Raw genomic sequence first — 25,665 nt, 5'->3', positions numbered from 1 at the left:
CAGTGCTGGCAGTCTGCATGATTTTACAGGGTGCAAGTCAGTACTGACTGCAATAAATCTACTTGTTTAAAGGGGAAAAAAAAAGACAGTTTATTTTCGTAAAAACTCAGCCAGAAAGAAGAAACATTAAAAACAAATTAACCTCTTTTTATGTTTGAAAGTTATCTACATTTATTCTGGAAAATGGGAAAACTCACTGACATTTTTAACTCAAGAAAATGAACAACTGAAAATGAGCTTTTAAATTAAAATGTCCTCATTACCAGAGGTATTAAGTGAAGTAATAAAGACCTTAAGTCAGGAAGCAAATGACCTGGGTCATTAGCTTATTAATAAATTACATTCTTGCTCTAGATAGGCCTAGTTGTATCTGCAACAAGTCCCAGGCAGAGCTATACTGCTGGTGCAAACCACGGGCTGTGGCAAAGCTGAGGGCTCAGCCCCACAATGGTTACGGCAGTGTCTGCTAGAAGCTGCTGAGGGCCACAGTGATAACTGGAGAGGACGAGGAAAGAATGGAATGAGTTCTAGAAAAGTCTTTACATATCCTTGCTGACTAGTTATGTGGCCCCGGTCAAGACGTTCTCAACCTCAGACTTAGTTCGTTCTGTATAAGGACCACATTAAAAAGATAAAATAAAAAATAAGACTGCATATCACATATGGCTCTTTGAGGATCAAATATATGATAAGTGCTTTGAAACAGTTTAAGCCAAATGTTATTCTTCTACTAAACACACTCCTCTGGTATATATACTGGCACACTAGCACCTACCTGTACATTTATAGTAATTTTAATTTTCCCATTAATACTCAAAATTGCATGATGCTTGACAAGAAAGCAATTTAGTTCCTTCCAAAATTAGAGTGAAGGTGAAGAATGAACAGAAAATATATCTGCCCTCTACAAATTTGAATGTGAACTTCTAGAAGTTGCTCTTACTTGAATATAGTTATGGAAATCAGTGCTATGTACTTTAAGAAAAAACAAAACAAGCTTTCTATCTTCTTATGAGATAAACTAAAAACAGTTCATGATGGTTACACATAACATCAGCATAAGCTAAACGAAGATATAAGAGATTTTTACCTTTCTTAACCAAAGACTACCTGTTGTACAATTAATTTTGTAATACCAGACATTTTGACTACCAGTAAGAGTACTATTCAATTCCACTTGGATTTTTGACATGAATTATTATATTTCAAATTCGGGTGAAACAGTGGCTTTCAATGCAAGAATATCACCAAGATATTGTAGCTTTGATGGAGCACCAAACACATCAAACAAGCAAAAAATACTTACTGTCCCCATAGTTACAATGTTCACCGTGACAGAGAAAGATTTCTTTACGAGTCAGAGGTAATGTATTTTGCTTAAATTCTCTTAGGAACAAGGTATAAGGAACATATACATAAATAAAATAGTGGTTACTCCACATGGTACAGGCTGATGCTCACTGCCTAAAGCTCCACAAGAGTACGGATACTATATGATAACTATTTTCTCCTCCTCCACCCAAACATAAACTAAGGATGGTATATAAGAGGACTGGTTATCAGAAGAACTTTAGTGAGTTTGGGGGTGGAAAGAGGGTTGAGCCAGGCAGGAAACAAAAAAGAAAGATTCTGGAATTAGAAGAAACAAACTATATACGCTTCTAAAATACTTGAACAGCAGTGATTAAACATGATGGTCTTACTATTCTACGTAACAATTTTGTTTGAAAACTACTGAATGTTCTGTATGGTTTTAGGAGATTCCTTGGGAAATTCTTTAGATATGTTTCCTACTAGAGCAATTACACGGTAATGTATGGTTCTATAAGTATTAGCTAATATTTATACTGTGACTCGTTTATTATTTGCCTCTTTCTATTCTCCTTTCTCAGTGCTTTTTGTTTGTTCAGGCATTCCCTTGTTCTAATACTATTCTTTTAGATTTTTTCTTTTTTCAGCTAGATTTACGCTGCCTTTCATAAAATGTAATAACACAATGTTGTTATTGTTATTATAATTAATATCCTTCAGAACTAGAACATGCCTTAAAAATCTATCAAGAATTTATTTCACAGATTGAGAAACTCAAACCATGGAAGCGAACTCACGTTGCAAGCTACAGGCTTGCCAAAAACCACTATGTGAGGAGTTAGAGAAGAACGGGAAATGGACTGCCTGTTAAACAGTGTAATACTAGAATGATTACTACTAGGCAGGCCAGGTCCTGTTCAGAGTAAGCATACAGAAGAGTCCAGACCAGCAACTGAAAAAGCCTCATTAAGAATGCACAGTATGGGGCTTCCCTGGTGGCGCAATGGTTGAGAGTCCGCTTGCCGATGCAGGGGACACGGGTTCGTGCCCTGGTCCGGGAAGATCCCACGTGCCGCGGAGCGGCTGGGCCCGCGAGCCATGGCCACTGAGCCTGCGCGTCCGGAGCCTGTGCTCCGCAACGGGAGAGGCCACAACAGTGAGAGGCCCGCGTACCGAAAAAAAAAAAAAAAAGAATGCACAGTATGAACCAATCCTCGAGGAGGGAGAACGGATGAAAACAATGCGTGAGAATTTTGGTTAAGGCAGCTTTTTCAAATTACAAATGCCTTTAACCAAACAGAGGTTGAGACCAGTGATGTAAACATTAACAGAAGGGCTTCCCTGGTGGCGCAGTGGTTGAGAGTCCGCCTGCCTTTGCAGGGGACGCGGGTTCGTGCCCCGGTCCGGGAAGATCCCACATGCCGCGGAGCGGCTGGGCTCGTGAGCCATGGCCACAGAGCCTGCGTGTCCGGAGCCTGTGCTCCGCAACGGGAGAGGCCACAACAGTGAGAGGCCCGCGTACCGCAAAAAAACCCAAAACCAAAAAAAAAAAAAAAAAAATTAACAAATATTTCAAAATGTAATGAAGTTCCAAGTAGCACTTTAGTTGCCTGACTAATCTTACAAGGAAAAAAAAAAAAACGATGATCAGAAAATAGAGATAGCTATAACTGATCATTGTATATATTTTAAAAATAGGAAATGTTCTTTCCCTTTATGTAATTACTGATTACAGTACTATTCAGGAGTTCTATTCTCTTTTCTTTTCTTTTTTGTTTTTGGCTGCAAGGCATGTGGGATTCTAGTTCCCCAACCAGGGATCAAACATGCGCCCCCTGCACTGGAAGCATGGCGTCTTGACCACTGGACCACCAAGAAAGTCCATGAGTTCTATTTTCTTTACAGAATACTTTCAAAGACCAGGAAGGAGAGAAACATAAATTCATGTGGGAAAAAAGCAAAACGATACACCCCGAAAGGCAACATTTCCTACTGACACTAAATTATATAAGAAAGAGGTCAATTTAATTTTTATTTTACTAGTGTTTGTTAATTTAAATTAAGTAATATTAGTGGGTTAAGATCTCTGATTCCCTATCAAATACCAAGAATAAAGACTTGAATGAAGGGAATTTAGTTCAGAACTACAGAAAAAGCTGCCACTGATTCTGTTTATTCTATATAAATGTAAACTTTTTATATAGTCTATTTAATATACATTAAAAAGAGATTACAGCACATTTACTTTAGGCATAAGAAAATAGTCAAAGAAGATAGAAAATGGGAAAATTTAGTTCAAATTCAAATATCTTGGACACCATAGAAATCGAAATTACAGGGAAGTGGCAAACAGCAGAAAATTGCAGCTAAGAAATAGAAGACCATGAAATATTTCTCATTTCTCCTTGGGGCACCATACCAAGTACAGTATCCATTCATCCCTCAAAATACATTCTTAAAGAATATAAGAATTGGGGCTTCCCTGGTGGCGCAGTGGTTGAGAGTCCGCCTGCCGATACAGGGGACGCGGGTTCGTGCCCCGGTCCAGGAAGATCCCACATGCCGCGGAGCGGCTGGGCCCATGAGCCATGGCCGCTGAGCCTGCGAGTCCGGAGCCTGTGCTCCGCAACGGGAGAGGCCACAACAGTGAGAGGCCCGCGTACCGCAAAAAAAAAAAAAGAATACAAGAATTTAAAAAACTAAGTCAAATATAAATTTTTTGGTTTTAAAATGCTTCCATCCTCTGAAACATTCCCAAATACATGGACATGCTGTACTTCCCTCACAGTGGCTCTCCAATATTCTTGATTCGCCTTTAAGTACCACAAAGTGAATCAAGACATTAGAACGCATATTCTGATGGGGTCTCTCTACTGTGCAGGAACTACAAACAGCTATTTAGGGCAACAGGTATTCAAAGAAACCACGTTATTGTTAAATACCTAGATTTCTCCCCAAGGCTAGCAGGCCTATTGCTGTCAGCTCTCATGTTCTGTGATAATGTAGCTTGAAAACTAGGAGAGAAATTTAAGCTAAGTGGTTGGCCTACAAACAAAATGACCTGCACCTTTAATCCAAGCAATAGAGTTTTATGAGAATGTCTGGGGAAAACAAGGAAGTTTGGATTATTGATATAAACTATACTACCTTTAGTTGGACTTTAAATTTAGAAATTACGAACAGAAGAGAGTAATTGGCCTGTTTGTGACAAAAGGAAATACAGTTTGCCAGGGCACAAGGAAAAGAAGATTACTAAATGCTTCCATTTAAAAAAATATCAAAAAACAAAGAAAAACAAATATCGGGACAAATATTAACAAACACTGAGTTCGAAAATGAAGACTAAGTCTGTTAATGATTAGCCCATACTTTTTCAATTCAGTTATCAATAAATTCATTGTAATTAATGCGTGGAGTCTAGACAAGTATCTTATCTGATATTTAAAGTACTAAGGAAAATATTTTCAAAGAATATACTGACTTATTTGAGAACAGTCTATTGAGATCATCTAACATTCAACTAACGGAATAAACATGAATGACCAGATGCATGAGCAACTCATTTAACTTCTAGCCGTCTGTTCCCTGACCTACCTAAAATGAAGAAGGTAGAACAGATGATCCCCCAAATTAAAAAATTATATGAAACTCCCAGACTAGAAGTCTACACAGGGCTTATTCACTCGACAGATACTTCTTAGGTACCTATCATGTGACAGGCTCTGCGCTAGGCACTGGGTAATAAATGCACCACAGCTCCTTATCGAGGAGTTTACAATTTAACAGAGAGGACCACACTAATCAGTCATTACGTAAGTAATAATACAAACCTCTGAACCATTCAAACAAAGTAGCTACATAAATATTTGAAATTTTAATGTGTCGAATTAAAATATTTATACAAAGCTAAAAGGAACCATTCAGAGACCATAGCATACTTGCTCTCACCAGAGAAAAACAGAGTTCTAAAAAGAAAACGTTTTGACTTTTTTTTGGATCTGTTGGCAAATCATCTAAGAAATCATTTAGCAACAATAAAAATGGAAAAGAACATTAGTCAACCAGACATAAGATACCAAAATGGTTACTGTGCCCACATCAGTTCAGATTTTGGTTCTGCTTAAACCTAACTAAACCACTTTCAAAGAAATATCATCAGCCATGTATTAATATAAACCCACAGAATAATTACATGCAGAATAAGGATACCGTACAAATAATTTCAACAACAAAACCGAACTGACAAAATACTTAAAAACTCATTATTTAAAATATGCATACAGATTATAAAAGATAAAATCTAATAACTAACCGTTAATATAAGTGAAATATTAACATCATTTGTATGTCGTTTTCTGTAATGGAGAGACTCATTTCATAATTGCTGAACAATATGTATTTTATATCCTGCCTATCTATAGGCAAAAAACTTAATATATGTCATAAAACTAACTTAGCTTTTAAAAACCTCACATCTAAAGTGGAAATTTAGGCCCTCTTTAGCATGGAAAGGAATTCTTTCCCCCTTAATTGAGTAAGAAAATAGGAGGGAAGAAATATGATATTGTAATAGAAAAAAAGACCAAGTCACGATGAAGAGCAGCACTAGTTATTATCAATTATAAACTTTATAAGCAGTTTAATCAATATTTACCTACTTTATGAATTTTCTATAATAATCTCAATTTACGTATTTATTTTTAATGTGAGAGAATATCTAAAGCAAAATTTATAGAGACCTACTGACTACAGTTTAATGCTTTTAGTCATGTACTTAGGATAAAACAAAGATAAAAGCATCATATTATTGAAAAAATAAAATTCTAAGCATGCTATTAACATTTCATATTTCCACTCCATACAACACTGTTAAATCCACATCAAAGAAACAGGAATGGTGTTCATTGTAATAAAGAATATAATAGTAGGATGATAAAAACATGAATATTATAGCATCATCATATTAAAGATTTGACACAAAGAGCCCAAGAGAAACGTACTGTAATTATATAGATCTGTTTTCCTAGAGAATTTAACTTTGTAAAATGAAACAAAGGTGTAGGTCTTCAGGCAGAGGTAGTATCAATATATAATGTTAAGAACACATCACAGAGCATTGTAACAGGCTTATAAAGACCACTGCAAATGGTTAACAACTCTGGCACTCATTGTATTTTGTGATGCAGATACTGACTTCTAAAAGTATCCCCAAAGTTTGTTTTATTAATATTTGATAAGCTTAGGGGATTAGTCTGTTTGTGCACATTTAGACAAACATACTGATGTAACTTGCCAATCTACAAAACTATGAAATGGAATAGGTCCAAGTTAATGCTTTACATTAAATGTACCTGTCAATCTACAAAAAATACTAAATGGAACAGGCCCAGTTAAGTAAACACGCAGAGAGAGAACAAGAGAGAGAGAAAGGAAAAAAAGGAAGAAGGAAAGAGAGAGAGGCCATTTGAGTGCAAAAATATATGAGTTTATTAATCTTCTTCACAAATGAAATTTTTATTTTCACTTGCACTGAAAAACTAACCAACTCCAAAGTCATTTTTTAAGTAAAATTATATATATATATATATATATATATATATATATATATATTTTTTTTTTTTTTTTTTTTTTTGCGGTACACGGGCCTCTCTCACTGTTGTGGCCTCTCCCGTTGCGGAGCACAGGCTCCGGACACACAGGCTCAGCGGCCATGGCTCACGGGCCCAGCCGCTCCGCGGAATGTAGGATCTTCCCGGACCAGGGCACGAACCCGCGTCCCCTGCATCGGCAGGCAGACTCTCAACCACTGTGCCACCAGGGAAGCCCCCGAAATTCATTTTTATGTTCCCCTTGTTCATTGCTTATAAGCTTTCGTTTAAATTTCTCTACATGTAGGACTGTCTGATACAAAGCATTTGCGTGCTGTAAAAGAATTTTTCACATGAGCAGTAACATACAGTCCTTTGACTTCCCTAGTAGTTTTTAATTTTAATGCTTTATAGCATAAACAGAAGTAAATAGGCTAGGAGACTGTGACATAAGGGTTTATGGAGACAAGAGTTTGGAGATGACAGTGAGGTATCAAGAAAAGAAGAATGGCACACAGGAGGAGCAGGAGTGTGCAAAGATAATAGGAAGACTTTGTGAAAGAGATATGGGCAATGTTCCCTTTCTCCCCTTAAAACAGGCTGACAGATATTTCCTTGGAAACCATTGTCAAATGGCCTTCATTTATAGTTCTTTAACTTTCAACTATAAAAATAAAGCAGACAACTTCCTAGATAGAGTACCTTGCTTTCCTTTCTATCATTACCAGAATAATTATTTCAAAGCATACGAGTAGAAAAACTTTGTACTCTTATCAATATTCCTAAGTCCAAAGGCATGTACAATGTAAGTATGGCAGGGAAGGAACAGGGAAATTAAGCTGAGAAAGTGACATAAAATTCTTCAAAGGAACAAAAGGAGACAGGGACTGGAAGAAAGGTCACAGGACATGAGCACTTCCAATCAGATTCATTCAAGTCTCTTACTCTCAATCCCATTTTGGCTGCTAATTAGGAGTTGGGCTCTGTATATTACCCAAAGAGGTCATTTAAAAAACTGACTACCATAATCATATATAAAAATTAACTCAAGATGGACCAAAACTCTAAACATTACAGTTAAAACTATAACATTCTTATAAGAAAATGGGGAAATTTTCATAACACTGGATTTGGCAATGTTTTCTAGGATACAACACAAAAAGCATGAGCAACAAAGAAAAAATAGATAAATTGGACTTTATCACAATTAAAAAGACACTATTAAGGGTGAAAGGACAATTCTGTGGGTTCACAGAATGGGAGAAAATATTTGCAAATGACATCTCTGATAAGGGATTAGTATACAGAATATATGAAGAACTCCTACAACTCTTTAACAACAACAAAAAACAACCAATTCAAAAATGGGCAAAGGGCGTGAATAGACATTTCCCCAAAAAAGATATACAAATGATCATATAAAATTAAGTACATGAAAAGATGTTCAACATCACTAGTTATTAAGGAAATGCAAATCAAAACAACAATGAGATACCCAGTAGATTAGCTATAAATAAACACTTTTTTAAAAACAGAAAATGACAAGTGTTGGCAAGGATATGGAGAAATTGGAACCCTAATACAATGCTGGTAAGAATGTAAAATGGTGTAGCCTCTGTGAAAAAGTTTGTTCCTCAAAAAGTTAAGCAAAGAGTTACCATATGTAAAATGATACAGAAGAGGTTCCAGTGAGAAAACTAAGCCACATCTGTCCCAATTCCCCACTTGTCTCTATATTCCATAGGTACCACTTTTATATACAAGTCCCCTTTTTTAGATTTTAATTTCTGCTCTACATCCATTTTGTTGCCAGAAGGTCCAATCTAGTTCAATATTCGTTTAATAGTTACCATATGCCAGGCATGTACAGAACATTCTAGATGTGGTAAGGGATATTAATGGAATGAATATGAAAACTGAGGGGTTTTTTTTCATGTTTTAAAATTAAATGCACTTCCGTAATGTAAAGTAATGTGGTCCCAATATAAAAAGCTTAAAACAATAGAAAAAAATTTACCCACAGTCCTACATGGAAGTTATATTCTAGGAGGTCAAATCCCTTTGGCTCCAAAAAATAATTCAGAAAAATTCAATATCAGAAAAAGTGACTCAAATCAGGACTGGAAAATCAGGAACAGAATGTAAAATAAGTTAAAATGGATACCAGAAGAATAAAAGAAGGGAACAATTAGAAGGGAGAAAACACATAAAGATAAGAAATGACAGAATGACCGAGGGGTGGTTTTCAATTTGGGAAAAGTAGAAAAGGAAAATAAACCAGAAAAGTAGCTGCAGCTGCAGCAGCCGGAACCCACGTGAAAAGTACCACAAAAGGAGTGGTCAGCTGGCTCAGGCACTAAGGTAAGGCAAGTAACAAGAGGTCAAGAAATAAGGGATGGAATTCGGCTAGATGGGGTCCCTGGTGACCCCGTTCTGGAGGCGTGGTGGAGGCGAAAGCCTTACTGGGTTGGGTTTACACAAAAAGAACAGGAGACAAACTGGATAACAAGTGTAAATAACTCTAATTGTTTTTGCTGGATGGAAGTGGAGCAAAGAAACAGCACAGTAGGGAAAGCAGGGGGAAGCTCAAATGAGATGAGAGGAATAACTGCAGGTCTATATGTGGATGGGAACGGTTTAGAACAGAGTGAGAAAATGAGAAAAAAGGGGAGAATTTCTGGGACCATCTCTGATTTAGGCAAGAAGGTATGGCAGTTGGAAGATGGGTTTTAGATAGTAGCATGCTTGTTCACCCTAAGGCTAAAGATGAGAAGGCAGAAAACATGGCAGCAGATGTAGGTAAGAAGGTGATGTAGTGGAATTCTGTAGAAACTCTCTTATTTCAATTTTTCAATGAGGTCACCAGCTGAAAGTGAGGATGGGGGAAGAGTTCCTGGGGATTTGAGGAGATAAGAAACTGTATGAAAAAAATTGTTTCTGTAACTATGTATGGTGATGGATGTTAATTAGATTTATTGTGGTGATCCTTCTGCAATACATACAAATATCAAATCATTATGTTGCATACCTGAAACTAATATAATAGTGCATGTTAATTATACCAATAAAAACTGTAATAATTAAAAATTACTCTCAAAAAAATGAAATAGTCTGAGAAAGTAGAAAGGGCATGGAAGGAGGACATATAGCGCCCACTTGAGGTTCACAGTCACGAATTTAAAATAAGACCACTCATTTTGGTGGTTTGCTTTCCTCCAGACAGGATCAGCTGCACAGGTGCAGGCAGGGAGTAGTAGGAGTGTTAGATTTCATCAGCCTTCTTGGGGTTTTGTCAAGCAGGTACTACAAAGCAACAACACAAGAGCAACAGAAGAACATGGGGGTTTAAAAAAAAAAAAGATTCTAACAAATGACTGAAGAATGCGAGCAACATAAGGAGAGGATGAGGGCAGGGGGGAGACGGGGGCTGTACATGCTGGAGAGGCTCTCCCCTCACCTGGACAATGAATTCCTTGCTAGGGACTATTTCTTTGTACCTTTAGTGCCAAGCACAGTATCTGGCTTATAGCTGTTGAACTTATGTTTGCCAAATAAAGGAAGATATTTGATAAAAAGCAGCTGAATGTTCACAAAAAATGGGATGAAACCCATTTGTTTGTGAAAGCTTTTTACTAGTTCCCACTCCACCCACTCCCTCCAAGGAGGAGCCAATTTGCTTAGAAAAATAAGGTATTTTTAAAATGAAATTCATTTTCACTTCATATAATATACTTAAGTATAATTCATCTTACTTTCAGTTTTCTATAACTTGTAACATGGACTAGAACTAACTGTTGTTAGTTATTTAAGAGCTTTACAGTTGAAATTTTAGTGTCTCTTTTCTTTTTCTTTTACTTAAGGGTGTCATTTAATGCAGTTGGGAATCTTCAATATTAAAAAAAGTTCTCTAATCAAACTCCCAACTCCTTGATTATGGAAAGCCAAAGTAGAAATGAATGGAGAAAAATAAATCAGCATCGATACATAATAAAATATTGATGTATTTTAAATCCCATGCCAAGTAGCCTAGATAGTTACAACACACTTGGTTGTTTTACTGAACAAGGATAGCTGTTACTGAACAAGGATAAATCCAACACACTCAAGTTTATGGCCAGTGAATTTCAAAGTAACTTCATTTTCAAACGTCAATCTCATGTTTTATGGCATGACCTAGAAGCTTGAGAGTGAAAAGGATCAATTAGCTAATGATACTAAAAACATTTACAAAATATTAACATCACTAAGAGAAATTAAAACAAATATAACAGAGAGCCTATGATTAAAAATTATTGAAGTATGACTATAATTTTTAAATGTACGGAGATATATTTTTTAAAAGACTAAAAGAGAACACACAACAGTATTAGTAGTGATCCTTTCTTTTATGTACTTTCTCATTTTTCTATATTGAATGCTACTTTTAGATGAGTTTTTAAAAATTCTGTAAAAAAGCATGTGGTGAACTAGTAAATGCTATAGCACTGGACAATCATTTTACATATTGGCCACCATATCTGAAAAATTCTGTAACAACACTGTACCATTTATAAGTCATTATGTGGTTTAGGATCCAGAATTCTGGCTATTTCCCATAAATGTAATGTAAGTATGTAAAAATGTCTTTTTTTCCCATTGTAGTAAGTAAAAAAAAATTGGCCCAAATGCTATCTTGTGTAACAAAAAAATTAAGATTTTCAGTTGTGAAATAAGGGTATAAATGAAAATTAATGTAAAGGTTTAGACAGCACTTTAGAAAAAAAGGAAAAATGTAGAAATTACAAGAAAAACAGTATTTTTCTAAGAAAGATATTATTTTCTTTAAGAAAAACCTGCTTGATGGAAAATGTTTCAGATCAAACAAAACTCAAACATCTCCATACAAAATTTCCAATATGCTGTTGTAATAAACAACTGCCAATAAAGATAAAACTATTTTTATGAAACTTCATGCATATATCTTCATTTCTAATTGCACATCTCAAGTGTAAATTCAGAGATCAAGCTGAAGATCCCCAAAATAATAGGAAAACAGTTGTAGAGCTGATGAGGATTTGCTGAGGTCCTCACTAGATTAGCTTCAGACATGAAGGAGGAGCAAAAATCATAATTATTGCTTATTCATCAATAAGACAGACTCTTTGGTTATTAATCCAGAGAGAAATAGGAATACTGTTATGTTGACTACAAGAAAATTAACTGCTTCATCTACTGAAGGACAATTGTTTTCTCTATGATGCTGGAGTCTGTAGAGATCCACCCTACAGGTCTTCATCAAGACGGTAAGTTTTCTTCTTTTGAACGTTCATACCATACAAACGTGTGAGTCGTCAGAAGTAGATGGCATCCTTCTCGTTAACACAAGCATGTCTTGTTGAACTAGGTCTTGTTTTTCTTTTCTATATTATTAAAAACTTGAATGCCTCAATTTAAAATCCTTCCTTACCCTACCCAACCCCGTATCAATTTCAAAGCTCAAGTAACTGAACATTCTTTTTACCCTCTAAAATCCAAGTGCTCCTAGGACAGGATTACGCTTTCCTTTAGTAAATCTTTTCTTAACAAAACAAAGTTGCATCTTAATTGCAGAATAATTTTATGAATGTCTCAATTCTTATATCTACTAAGCCCCTTCTGTTTAATGAGATAATTAACAGAAAATAATCAAGCCCTCATTACAGTGAAATTTGAGAAGGCCTAAATTCTATCCATTTGTCACAGAATTTAAAGCATTTTATAAAGGCCACGAAGAAAACTGCCTCATTACATAAACTAGCAAAATAACCAGAAGAAAAGAACTGAAAAAAAGAGGTAAAAGATGATGCAGCTCAGATTATCTATCTTGTGGGCATTACTCAGTAATTATTAATTTTTGCTGATTCAATTTTTCCTTCCTAACTTTAAACTAACATGTTCAACATTTACATTTACATCCTACGCCAAAGTGGAACTCCCTCTACATTTATATTTAATAAGATCATTTAGTAAAATCAAAATGATTAAACATCAAAAACAGGAAAATATTCTGATAACAGCTCTATCTGAGATCTCAAGTGTCTTCCTTTGAACATGATCATTAATAGTCAGCCCTTCAGGTGAGGAAAATCATGCACCACAGGGGCAGCGCAAGAACCAACAGCCAAAAGGATAAATTACACACGATGTTGAAAGAGGTATCTGGAAAGCTTATATTTCAGCAGGACAATACTGATGATAGGCATTCTTAAAATCCAAAACTTTGTTAACCTTCTTCGTAGAAATAATAAAGAAAAAGTCCCAAACAAAACTGCTAAACATTTCCTTATGACTTAAGCTTCAGAATGGATCAGAATTGCACTTCTCTCAAATTAAGAAAGGTAATCAGAAGATCATGCTTCTAGATAGAGCTTCCTATTGCTGCAGAAGGACAACACAAATTGTACTTTTAAGAAAGAGAGAGTGTACTTTTTTTAAGAAACAGAATTTGCAATGATGTTTTCTTAAAAACTTCCCAAACCACAGAATACAATTTAAATATAAAGTATGAGAACTGTATTCCTCCTTGAAGAAGACACTAGGTACACCGTGAAACTACCGCTGAAAACTTCGATGGTTACCTTTTCAAGGGCTACAACTCTATCACAGGCTACTTCAAATATATCAAACATTCCAAAATAAACAAGGTTTTTCTTAAAAGATATCAAAATGCTCAGATCCCAAAACTGGCTTGCCAACTTTGGATAAAATTCAAACAAAATTTCTTTGGATAAACCAAAGCAAACTTGTACAAGAAGAAAATTCAGTCTCGCCTTTCAGTTCCCTAGGTGAGTAGTAGTCGGATCGTGCACTCTATTTCAGTCAAGCAGACTTGCTCATAACACTTCAACGATACTGTTTCAAACATAAAAATTAATTTCGGAGGCTTGTGAACAAGGCTGTAACGCAAGAGCTGTTAATGAGGAGATAAGGCTTTCTTGAAATAGCTAAAGCTTCCTAAGAAATCACAACTTTAAAATCCCTGCCTACTAAAGGAAAGAAACAAGATTACAAAGAAGAGGTTACTGCAGCAAGTTGGCTGAAAATGCAAGAGAGCAAGAAGCCTGATAACTGGCTTGTAGACGTCAAGAAGCTCAAAGCCCTTTTACCTTTTAAAGAAATTTTTCTATCATTCCACTAATAATGTTGCCTCTATTAATCTACATGCATAACATAAAAATCAGCTACATAGACTTCAGTTTTCCAGACACTAAGGATACCTTTGAACTACTGAAACCAACAAGTAGGAAGTCACTGAGCGAGGCACTTACTTGCCAAAACTACATGTTTTTTGTGTGGTATACTGTGCCCTCAATTAGAATACTAATAAATCTGTAATTCGTTAAATATTAAAATAGGAAATTATTTTACAAGTGTTTTTAGGTAGTAATCACTAGCTAAAACTCAAGTTACCTCACATTCCATCCGCAGTAATGCACCAAGTAAAGGACCTCTCCACCTTCGACATCAGAATCTTTAATACTAGCTTCATACATTTTTTGATTTTTCCCTCGTCCATACCGCACTTGGACTTTCATGCCTGGTGGATAGCACTCAAACTCCTCTTCCGCACTGTTGTCGTCCTCCTCTTCCTCCTCTTCCTCCTCCTCCTCCTCCTCTTCTGCTTCTTCATCATCTTCATCTTCCTCTTTATTCGTTTCATCTCTTGAAAGGTTTAAAAAATTGCAGTTAATAAAAGACACTTCATAAGCTTTTCAGTTCCAAACCACATAAAATGATAAAAATCGTGGCTGTGATTGTTCCGGGAACAGCAGGTTCCAAGTGTATGATATTCTCTGAGTTTCAATTTAATATGAAAAACTAAAACTGTGCAGGATGACCATGGATGGTTACAGAAAGATACATTCAGAGAAAATGAAAACGGAAAAGTAGTGCATTAAAAGAAAATGTCCAACAGCCAGAAGAATAGAAGTTGTGTTGAATAGCAAGAAACTAGTAAGGTCGAATGTAACATTTTTCTCATGTTTTATTGTAAAAGTGTTTTACATCTCAGTTGACAAAAACAAAAATCATCACACCTTATAGCCATTTTCTGACTAAAAATTATTTTCCATTCAAATATTTCCAACCTCAGGATGTTTAAACAAAACTTTTTACTAGCCAAATGGCTAGTCTTAATAACTTTAAAATAATTCCAACTAAATTTTCAGAAGTTATACTAAATGAAATATTACTTTACCTTTCACAGGAATATCCTACTAACTTCATGTTACTATCCCATCAGGTTTTTTCTTTCTATTCCTCTAAACTTCAACACAATTTCTGTTCTCTTTAACACATATTTACTGCAAGTCCTCTTCTACCAATTCTCTCAACTTTAAAGTTCTGAAGAAATAGGTATATGAGAGGCCAATTCCAAATAATATGAAACTAAAAGTCATTTGCATTCTAGAAGCAGCAATGCAAACCATTCTGGTCTTTTCAATACCATGCACCTTCTAAAGCTGAGCATCCATATTCATTTTATATTAGCCACAAATCTGTATTCAACAAATTGGAGAAAATCTTACATCATAAATCCTTCCAGGCTCTAGATTTACCAAAAAAAAATAAATTTCAATAGGAAACTCTGGACTATATTTAGTTTTAATTTGCTCTGCAATATGTCTATACTTATTACAACAGTTTTCTCTCAAAAAGAATCCATCACTTTACAGCTGACAAATGAATAAATGTCATAAAACAGAACCACAAGACAACTTAAGTAATTAAGCTTTAAAAGTTAATGGCTATTAATATTTATATAAAATGTCTTCCTCCACTGATAACTTTAGTTTTATATTCTTATATGCTAAAGTACCAAACGAGCCAATTTTCTCTGAAATACATCACAAAGTCTACAAAGATCCTTAAGAATTAATCCTAGTTTAAAGACTCATTTACAGTCAAATAAGTAGGTACTTAAAAAATTAAATGAATCTAGCTGTAATCTGAGATAAAAAATATGAACTCTGTTACTGAAAATATATTAACATTTCTATAATGAAGAAAAACTTATTAGTAAGGCTAAAATATCTGAGAAATTATCAGAAAGGGTGTTACGGATGATAAACTATTATTAACAACTTTAAGTAAATGATTTATATATACTATATATGTAGTATACACATATAAAATTAAAACAGTTAAGACTTTTTTTTGAAAGAACACTACTTGTTTAAATCATAAAAGTATATCCCTGCACATCAGGGAGAAAAGGAAGTGTATTCTGGTGGCTACAACAGAGATTGATTATGTACCAGAGATTTATCATGCACCTCAGAATCATCATAAAAGAGATAAAAAATATATGAGAGATAAAAAGTCTAAAATTTTTAAAACGAAAACTAACTCTAAACTGTATCTTACATTATATAATGCACTGAGCACAACTGGTAAATGCCAATGATAGCAAGCACAATCTGACTTAAAGTGGTAGCCAGGACAATCCTTTATTTAATCTGGAATAAAAACCTAATATTCCGTATTAATTTTAAAAAGCAGTCAAAAATTAAAAATTCTCATTTAATGTCAACCTCAGATGCAAAGCAAACAGGAATCACTCAACTAATACACTGAATTATAGAGAAGCAAACAACACAATTACTGGTTATCAGCCAAAGCAAATACTCTCCTCCTCCTCCTCTTAGTGGCAAAATCAGAGGTAAATGCACTAAACTAAACAGAACACAGAATGCCAAGAAAGAGAGCCTTTCAAAGTATAAAATACAGCCAGTACACAGGTTAAAAAAATTAAGTTGATGTATATATTACACACACATACATACACACAAACACACGCATGCACGCCCCATTAGTTAGCTTTTAGAGAACTACAGTTTGGGAAACCAAATGTATCGACCAGGAACTTTTCATCCGAACTCACAAAGAAATATCAAATTTCCCAAGTTTGATGTCATATTCCTTATTTACAATGGAACAAATTAAAAACAAAAAAACTACTTTGGTTTATTAGTACCTATTATGGGCCAGGCGCTGAACCAGACATTTTACATAAATGAAATGATTTACTCCCCCACACCTGGACTACGAGGGAAGGACACTGAAAGTTCTCGGTAGCAGCTAATTACTTAGAGAAAGTTTATATACTAGAAAGATACTTATACATTAATTCTTTATAATTATAGAAGTTTCTATTGCACTTATCTAATAAAATTCAGAGATCAGTTTTGGACATCTCTAACCGGTAAAGCTTCTAAAGAACCCATAACGCTTCTAAAGCAGTCACAACAGGAAAATTTCAGTTTGTTGTATGATACATTTATAAATATCTGTGGTAAATAAAAAGGCCATATAGTTGAAAGATTTTTAAAAATCTGCAAAATATAGTTTATACCATAAAAGAAGCTGAAGTACCACCGTGAAAATTTAAGATAACTATTAGTAACAAAGAGAAAATACAGGCTAATCACAGGGCTTTCCACACAGTAGATGCTCTGGAAATGTCTACGTACTTAAAAATTCAGCAAAAAGCTGAATCCTTACGAAATTTCTTAATAGTTAAAACAGTCTCCAAGTAGCAGCAAGAGTACTTCAAATATACATTTAACACACACGGAAATATAGCCACGTAAAATGAACAAACACTTATACTATATTCATCTAAACCCAGTTTTGTTTCGTTTTTTCATGTATATTTGCATGTTGTGGCCAAAATTTCAGAAGAACACTAAAATGAGCAGAGATTTTAGGCAAAGAGCTGAATACTTACTAAGTTTCTTAATAGTTGAAATAATTTCCAATATCAGAAAGGAGTACTTGAAATACACATTTGTACACACAGATATACATATTACAAAGTATAATAAACACCTTTTACTATATTCATCTAAGCATGGTTTTTCCTCTTCCCTGCTTGTCTGCATGCTGTGGCCAAATTTCAGAAAAATACGAAAATGATCAAAAAAATATTTGGTTGTACTTATTTAAAAGAACCACTAACAATGGGAATATTTAGGTTTTATAAACCTCAGACACAAAATCAGATGCCAAAGATCACCTATAAAATCCAGGGGTCCACTGTCAGTACAGAGATTACATTGCTAAATAATTCATTATCCCAAACTGACCAAAACAAGTAAATGCTACTATCACATAAAACACAACATAACAATTCTGGCTTTTTAAAAACTAATTACTAGCACTTTTCCATTCTTATTTTTTGCTTAAAAAATGGTTACAATTCTCAAAATCTAGAGCCAACATACCATCTACAAAACACTGGAGAAGGCCATCTTCCCAAATTTATATTATCTGGTTATCCGGCAGAGGTTAAGGCAGTAAGAAGTGCTTTTCTCTAGCTCAAAATTTCATAAATTTCCATGATGAGAGCAAGAATAATGGATCAAAAATATGATCTTTTGCTACAAATTTACATTAGTAGGGTCTCTGAAGGAGGCAAATACTATTTACATAATAAATGCAAATTTAAATCACTCATTTATTTTGTCAAATTTAGATTCATACATACACACACACATACAAAGAGCAAATTATAAGAATTCATTCAGCCAAAATGCATCTTAACCAAAAACAAATTTCTTACCCAGATTTTGCTTTTTCTTCTTCAGCTTCTACCTTTATGCTGAGGGATTCATCTACCCCAGTTGTCTCATCATCTTTATCTTCCAGATTTTCTTTTTCTTCTGTTTTTTTCACATTAACCTCTTTTTCCTGATCAGACTGTGTAGGTATAGATTCTGATAAATTCTTTTTACTTCCCTAGAAAAAGATCAGAGGAACTATACCAACAAAAGTAAAAATTGTCAACCTCATTCCATTATCTAATTGTTAGCAAAAGGAGGTACCAACGAATACTAACATTGAGAAAGTTATTTTAAGAAACTCCTAAAACACTAGGCAAAAATAGCTAACAGCTATTTTAAACACAAAAATAGCACTTAATGAGGAAAGTGCATGAACAATAAAGTATAAAATTATATAATAAATTAACTATGTAATCTTTACAGAGGATGTAGAAAATGCACCAAAGAAGGCAAAGGACTATCAACAGTATCCTATTTACCAGAGAGGGCTGAATATTTTCCTTTCTTTCAGTACCCTCTTCAGTAGGCTTTTCTTCTTTCGGTATTACATTCTCCTCCTCTTCAATCTTTATTTCTTTGATTTCTGGTTCATTTTCTTCCTTAACTTTTATTTCTTTTACATTTTCACACTCCTTACAAGGCTTGTTAACAACTTTCTCTGGCAATGCCATCTGAAATTCAATATTGGCCGACCTACAGTACTCCTCAAAACCATATAAGTATCTGGAAATATGAAAAGATGTTACATTTGGGAAAACATTTTGAAATGTTATTGTAGAGTTGTAGTTCTTAAAACATGTGTTCCTTTCTCCTGTTTAAGTGCTCAGATATTGAGCTATGTTAATATTCAAATTTATTCTAGTTTAGTTCTTCCCAATCTTTTTTACTCAAACAGAAACATTTTTCAAAGAAAAATAAATTCATTAAAAAAAGATGCTAAAAGTGAAAAGACAGTCATCCTCTTAAATGTAGTAACTGTAACAACAGTAGCTATTAGAAGAATTAGTAATAGCATCTATTTGTTGAGCACTTCTTATATGCCAGGCACTGGACCTCTGAGTGCATGTAAAATTTCATTAACTCATCAGAGTAATCCTATGAGGCGAATAGTATCATCTCATTTGAAAAAAAGAGGAAATCGAGGCTTGAGAGAACAAATAAATGGTCCAAGGGCACAAAAAGCAAATAACCGGCAGAACCAGGACTCGAACCTGGGTTTATTTGACTTTAAAACTTTGGCATTAAAAAAAAAACAAAAAACTTTGGCATTTTAACTTCTACACATACTTTCCAAATTTACTTGGCCACAAAAACTTTCTTCACAGACACTCTCACAGATCTAGTATTCATGGAATACACTCTAGAAAACGCTATTATAGAGTGATTACTCTAGTAAAACTTTCTTGATTTCTTCTTAGAAGAAATTACTAGCCTCAGTTATATGGTAAATTCCATCCTGCTTTCTAGGTAAAATATTGAATATAGCTATATCAAGTACACCTACTTACTTTTTATAAGCACATTTAACATTGTATCCTGCCGCTGAATTTAAGACAGGGATTCCAAGATCTTGGTAGACTTGTTTCCAAACAGCTCCACTTTCAATCTAACAGACAAAGTGAAATGAAAACTCCCAAATTAAAAGGTGGGAATGCGATAAAAGTTTGATAAATAATATATGTGTGTGTGTGTGTGTGTGTGTGTATACACCAATATTCCTATATTTCTTGGTTCCAGTCTCAAGGAATGAAAAATATCAATCTTGATAAATTCTAAATCAAAAATTTGGTTTACAACAACGTTTTCAAGTTAAGTTTTGGTATTCTGACAAATCTCAGAATTACAAATGTTGAAATACTAGGCCATCTGACTTTTTTTTTTTTTTGGCCACGTAGCACAGCATGCAGGATCCCACTTCCCCAACCAGGGATCGAACCCGCGCCCCCTGCAATGGAAGCACGGAGTCTTAACCACTGGACTGCCAAGCAGTCCCCATTTGACTTTTAAAGAAACCCTGCTATATATAATAAATAAGAAAACATCCACATTCCTAAATCAAAATCTTAATGAAAAGACAGAGATAAAAAGTTTTAATGATGTATGATTTCCCATAAAATATATAAGCTAATAAATCAAAGCAATTTTATGAATCTTAGTAATGCAGAATACTTTTTTTTCCTCCAGAAGAGTTGTAACTGGATGGGCACCATACATCACGGCAACCTTAAGATAATTTCTTCAGTTCAACGAAGATCTTCTGCATATATATGCAAATAATATGTTTTCTACATATATAAGGCACAGTGATAGAGATTAAGGATATAAAGAATATTAAGACAGATCCCTGCTCTCAATGACCTTATAGTCTAATGGAAAAGAGACAGAGAAAGAAAGAATTTCCACTAATATGGCTGTTTTATAACTCAGGTAGTTTATGAAAGTTTGACAAATTTAACAGTAAATCAGAAAGCTCATTTTTGAAAATTTTTAATTAAATTCAAATTTGGACTGAGGAAGCTAGCTGTTTCTAACTTGTACCCTCCATTTTCTTTTCCTTTTATTCTTAGGTTTTTATTAATAAACAATTTTAGATAATTTTTAGATGAGAAAACATGTATGAAAAACATGTTTCACTTTTGATCGTAATACTTACATTATCAAATCCTCCAAGTTTGTGTACAAGTCTGAATAACTTAAAGAGATTCAAATTTCGATATCCAAGTACAGGTCGCTTGTTAATGGGTGTGCCTATTAAAGGAAACACGAAATCTATTAGAACCATGCTACATTTTTAACTTAAACTCTGAAAAGATTCAAACATTACCCCAAATATACATAGTGCAAAGTGTGTATATATGAGAAAAAAAATCCCTTGTTAATCAAAAACATGATACCTACTACTTAAACCCATTTCATTAAAAATTTTTTTCCTATATCATATGTTTGAAACCTTATTTATATGATTTCATTCAACTTTCATTCCCCTGATGAGCAAAAGAATAAATACTAAATGAAGCAAAATAAAATACCAACAAAAATTTTTAAAAATCAGGGTAACAAGGTTTGGTAGAACTGAAAAAAGTGCTGAGATAATTGATGGGCAACTGCGTCACAATGAGAGTTATCTTTATGATACTTCCTTTGTATTTTACTAATTTTCTACTATTCTAAAGAATAATTCTAGAATAAAGCTATAGTATTGTTTATTCTAACATGTGAAAATGCAGAAGGACACTAAAACTATCAAACTGTTAGGATGTGGTAGAGAAAACAACAGGATAGATAGAGATACACAACTTACTGCCCTTTCCAAAAAACATATGACTGGCATAATCACATTTTTCACTCTTTTCTAGTATTAGATTTTATTCATTTTCTTCACTTTTTTATTTACCTTACACATAAAAGCTTAAGAAATAGCCTGCCTTCATAGGCCAAGCCTCCATTCATACAAATAAATAATATAGGAATCAAGGACATTTTATATTGAAGAATAAAAAGATACCCACATTGTAGTAGCCACTATGATTTATGAGAGCAAAAAGAAGACCAAGTCAGCTTCTACTCATCAACAATACAAAACTGGATTAAAAAAACATTAATTCACAGAGCACAATAGCACTTTCAAGTATTATTCATTCATTTTGTCCTTCTCCTCAAGCTAGAAAGCTTTCTGCCTCTCACCACTCCTTTTCTAGCATCTTCCCAAGAAAGGAGAAACTATACTCTGAACAGCAGATAAGCAAGAGAGTAACAGGGCCATCCATAGTTATTGGTGGACTAGGTCATCATTGCAAATTAAAAGTTATTGTTAGGTACCCATTCCTCTTTCCCCCAATGCTCATATTTCTTAAACCACAAAAGCAGATTTGATAAGTTAAGCCCAGGCTCACCTTGATACTTGGTCACCTTTCTCTATGGATGGTTTAATTCTGTTCTTAGTTCTATGTGGCTGGGTTATAAGAAGACTTATAAGGCCCATCTTAGAATGTATGCTCGCTCGCTCTCTCTCTCTCACTCACTCACATACACAAACACATACACATGCAGGAAATAGCAAACAGTGATTTTAGAGAAGAGGCTTTTCTACAGGCATGTATGTAGGCTCAAATAAAATGGTACTCTGATACCCATTCTGCTACTGTTTCCTAGTGTAAGAGTTCTTTGGCGGGGGGGGGGGGGGTGGTCCCATAAATGGGTGGGGGGACAGAATACAGTAATTTATGGGTCCATGGCCATAATATCCATCAAAATACTGTCAAATTCCACATTCCACTTCCTATGTGACAGACACCGTGCTAGGATGCTGGTGATTGGAAATCAAACAGATAGCCATGATTACCAGTGACATGCAGCTTAATAAACAGAATTCTTATTTTAAGATATTAATTATCTGATACCTACATTAATGATGAATAAAAGAAAAAACACTCACCTCTATCTTCCATAAATTTGTACAACTGTTGAAGAAAGTTCTCCCTTTCCTCTGGAAATGGTTCTATTTCTTCCTAATTTTAGTCACAGAAGAATAGAATATTATTTTCCTCAGTTAAGCATTTTACTAACACAAGTAGATTTCCTACCAACAGCAAAGACTAATACTGGAATATTTCAAAGGCTTTTTACCAAATTAAAATTATTTCTTAACACTAAGCTATTCAAAACCAGAAAGCCTAGACATTTCATGCTTTACAGAGAAATATGTCCTAAAAGATTATCTCAGTAGTGACAGTTCCAAATGTAAATGCTCATATAAGAAATGAGACCAGCAAGATGATTCATGAACTTTTTACCGGATCAGAGATCTAGTCCTTCATAGGACTAGGTCATAGGCTCAAGAAGACCTACTCTCACTTATATTAAACTGGGTCAGGGTTTACCATCAAAACTAACTCTATTATTGCTCCTCAAAGAACTGAATAAGTGTGGGTCCCATTAACTGCGACTATAATTATCCTTCATTATATATGGCCCCACTGTATAGTGCTTCGAGCTTATAAAATCAGTAAAGTGGGGAACAAACTTGATCTACAATACCTGAAGATTCAGACTTAGGGAAATCTTCAAGTAATAAAATAGTTCCCCGATTTATCAATTACAAGGGAGGGACTAGCTTCTTGCTGCTGTGGCCAGGGGCTGTGGCAGTAGGGAGCTGGTCCTGAAGCAACCTGCAAGGAGCAGGGTAGTAGGTGAGATGGAGGAACTCATCAATTCAGTGACTATCAAGCCATTCAACAATATTTAATGAGCACCGGTAAGTGTAGGCACTATGCAAGGTGCTGAGTCAAATAAAAGAGAAAAAAGCGATGGCACCTGCCATTACAGAACATGATCAGGAGTAACTGCAGAGGAAGTGATTCAAAATATACACCTAGGCTTTACAGTTACTCTGGCTGAAACAAATGTACTACTAATAGTAAAAGTCAGGAGCATACTTTTCAACTGGTAGTCTAAATAAATCATTTGAATTTTAAAAATCATGAGGCTAAAGCCACTGTTTGAGTGAGATTTGCCTCTTTATTTTATAAGCTAGCAGAAAAAAGGAAGGAAGTTAAAACAACAAAAACTCATGTTGATAAACTATTGTGCTTGCTAATTGGGAAGAAAAGAATCAATGACAATTATTAGTTTGCTCAGGATGAATCTGTATTTCTCAACTTAAACATGGTCCACATACACTGGATTGTGGTAAGGTAGTCACATATAAGACTAAGGAAATCTGTTTTCTAGATATTATCTTAAATGCCCCCAAGGTACAATATTTGACTTAAACTGTCAAATGTATTCCTGTTGCAACAAAATTTAAGTGAAGTTTGTATTTAACTTAAAAAAAAAGTTTAAACTGGAAACCAGATCTGCTTTTATAAAAACATTTGTAAAACATAAATCTAAGTGACAGAAGTTTTGGTAACTAATACTTACTGATCATCTGTTACACGTTACACACTATGACAGACAGACTACAAGTAAGACAGAGTCCCTACCACTGAGGAGCTTACAGATTAGTAGGAGAGAAAACGATTAGAAAAATAAATATATGTACATATGTATGTACATGTATATATGTAGGCAAAAATTTCTACAAGGAATAGTAGTAGTTTAGATTAGCAAATCGAGTGATTAACTTTTCCTAAGGTGAGGAAGGTGATAGTTCTCAGAGGGTTTCCCTTTACAGAGGGGACATGTCAGTAGGATTTAAAAAACCGAACAGGACTGTGTCAGGCTGACGGGGGGAGGGCACTGTAGGCAGAGGTACTGGTTTGTGCAGAGGTGAGTAGAAACGAGGTATGTAATTTGATGTTGCTGCAACATAATGTTCGTAAGTAAAGGGTAGGGAGTTAGTTCCCTGGCGGTCCAGTGGTTAGGACTCAGCACATTCACTTCTGTGGCCTGGGTTCAATCCCTGATCAGGGAACTAAGATCCCGCAAGATGCACCATGCAGCAACCCCCCCTCCCCGCCCCCCCAAAAGTAGGAGGGTATACCAAGAGAAGTGATATAAAAAAAGGCAGGGGTGGGACTACAAAGGGAGGTTCTAAAAGTGAAGCTTGACTTTCAGAGTGATAAGAAGCAACTGCAGAGGTTTTAAGCAAGGAACTGAGGGCTCCGAGCATTTTAAATAGAAGGCAGTGGGGAAGGAGACTGAAGCCTGCAAAACTTTGACACTACACACTGTCATAGATCACTATATTATAAAACATAAACTCTAAGACAATCCTGTTTCATTACTAGTTGCTTACTACAGTTAAATGGCAAAATTTTATAACTTACCTAAAATATTACATATTAACTTATCTTTGTTTCCTAAAAACATTAAATACAATTCACTTCATGGTCACGTATTGCAGCTTCACTATCTGCACCATTACCCCAATAACTTTGATAAAGTTGTCCAAGAAACCATTAAAAAGCACAGTGGTGCAATGTCACTAGTAATATTATGAGCATCTTTTCCCGGTACTTGTCATTGCTAGACCTAAAGTAACAGCTACAATAAAATATACATTTAGCTCCTTGATCCATATAAATTGACAGATGTCTTATTTATGATCTAATTAGAACTATCTACCCAATTGTATTAGATAAAGTCATATAAGATTCTCTGAATTAAAGAGATATTAATCTTTACTTTTTTTGCTATTTATTCCTTTAATACTAGATGGAAGACATATTTTATATTTTACT

General features: G+C 34.7%; 1 protein-coding gene across 5 annotated transcripts in view; it reads right to left on the bottom strand.

Annotated features, from left to right (window-relative positions):
* Positions 1-25,665, bottom strand: part of ARID4B (AT-rich interaction domain 4B) — a 126,792-nt gene that overhangs the window by 21,524 nt on the left and 79,603 nt on the right. For 3 of the 5 annotated variants that reach the window (XM_060035039.2, XM_060035038.2, XM_060035043.2), the window contains exons 12-17: positions 22,917-22,989; positions 21,135-21,229; positions 19,990-20,087; positions 18,961-19,204; positions 18,481-18,656; positions 14,328-14,579 (exon numbers count right to left, since the gene is read on the bottom strand). In XM_060035039.2, the coding sequence (XP_059891022.1) occupies positions 14,328-14,579; positions 18,481-18,656; positions 18,961-19,204; positions 19,990-20,087; positions 21,135-21,229; positions 22,917-22,989 (938 nt within the window). The remainder of the gene's footprint in view (positions 1-14,327; positions 14,580-18,480; positions 18,657-18,960; positions 19,205-19,989; positions 20,088-21,134; positions 21,230-22,916; positions 22,990-25,665) is intronic. The other 2 variants (XM_060035041.2, XM_060035042.2) reach the window with 2 other exon arrangements.

This window comes from Delphinus delphis, chromosome 16, assembly GCF_949987515.2.
Source record: "Delphinus delphis chromosome 16, mDelDel1.2, whole genome shotgun sequence".
NCBI classification, from domain to species: domain Eukaryota; kingdom Metazoa; phylum Chordata; class Mammalia; order Artiodactyla; family Delphinidae; genus Delphinus; species Delphinus delphis.
This window is presented reverse-complemented; position numbering and strand designations above follow the sequence as displayed.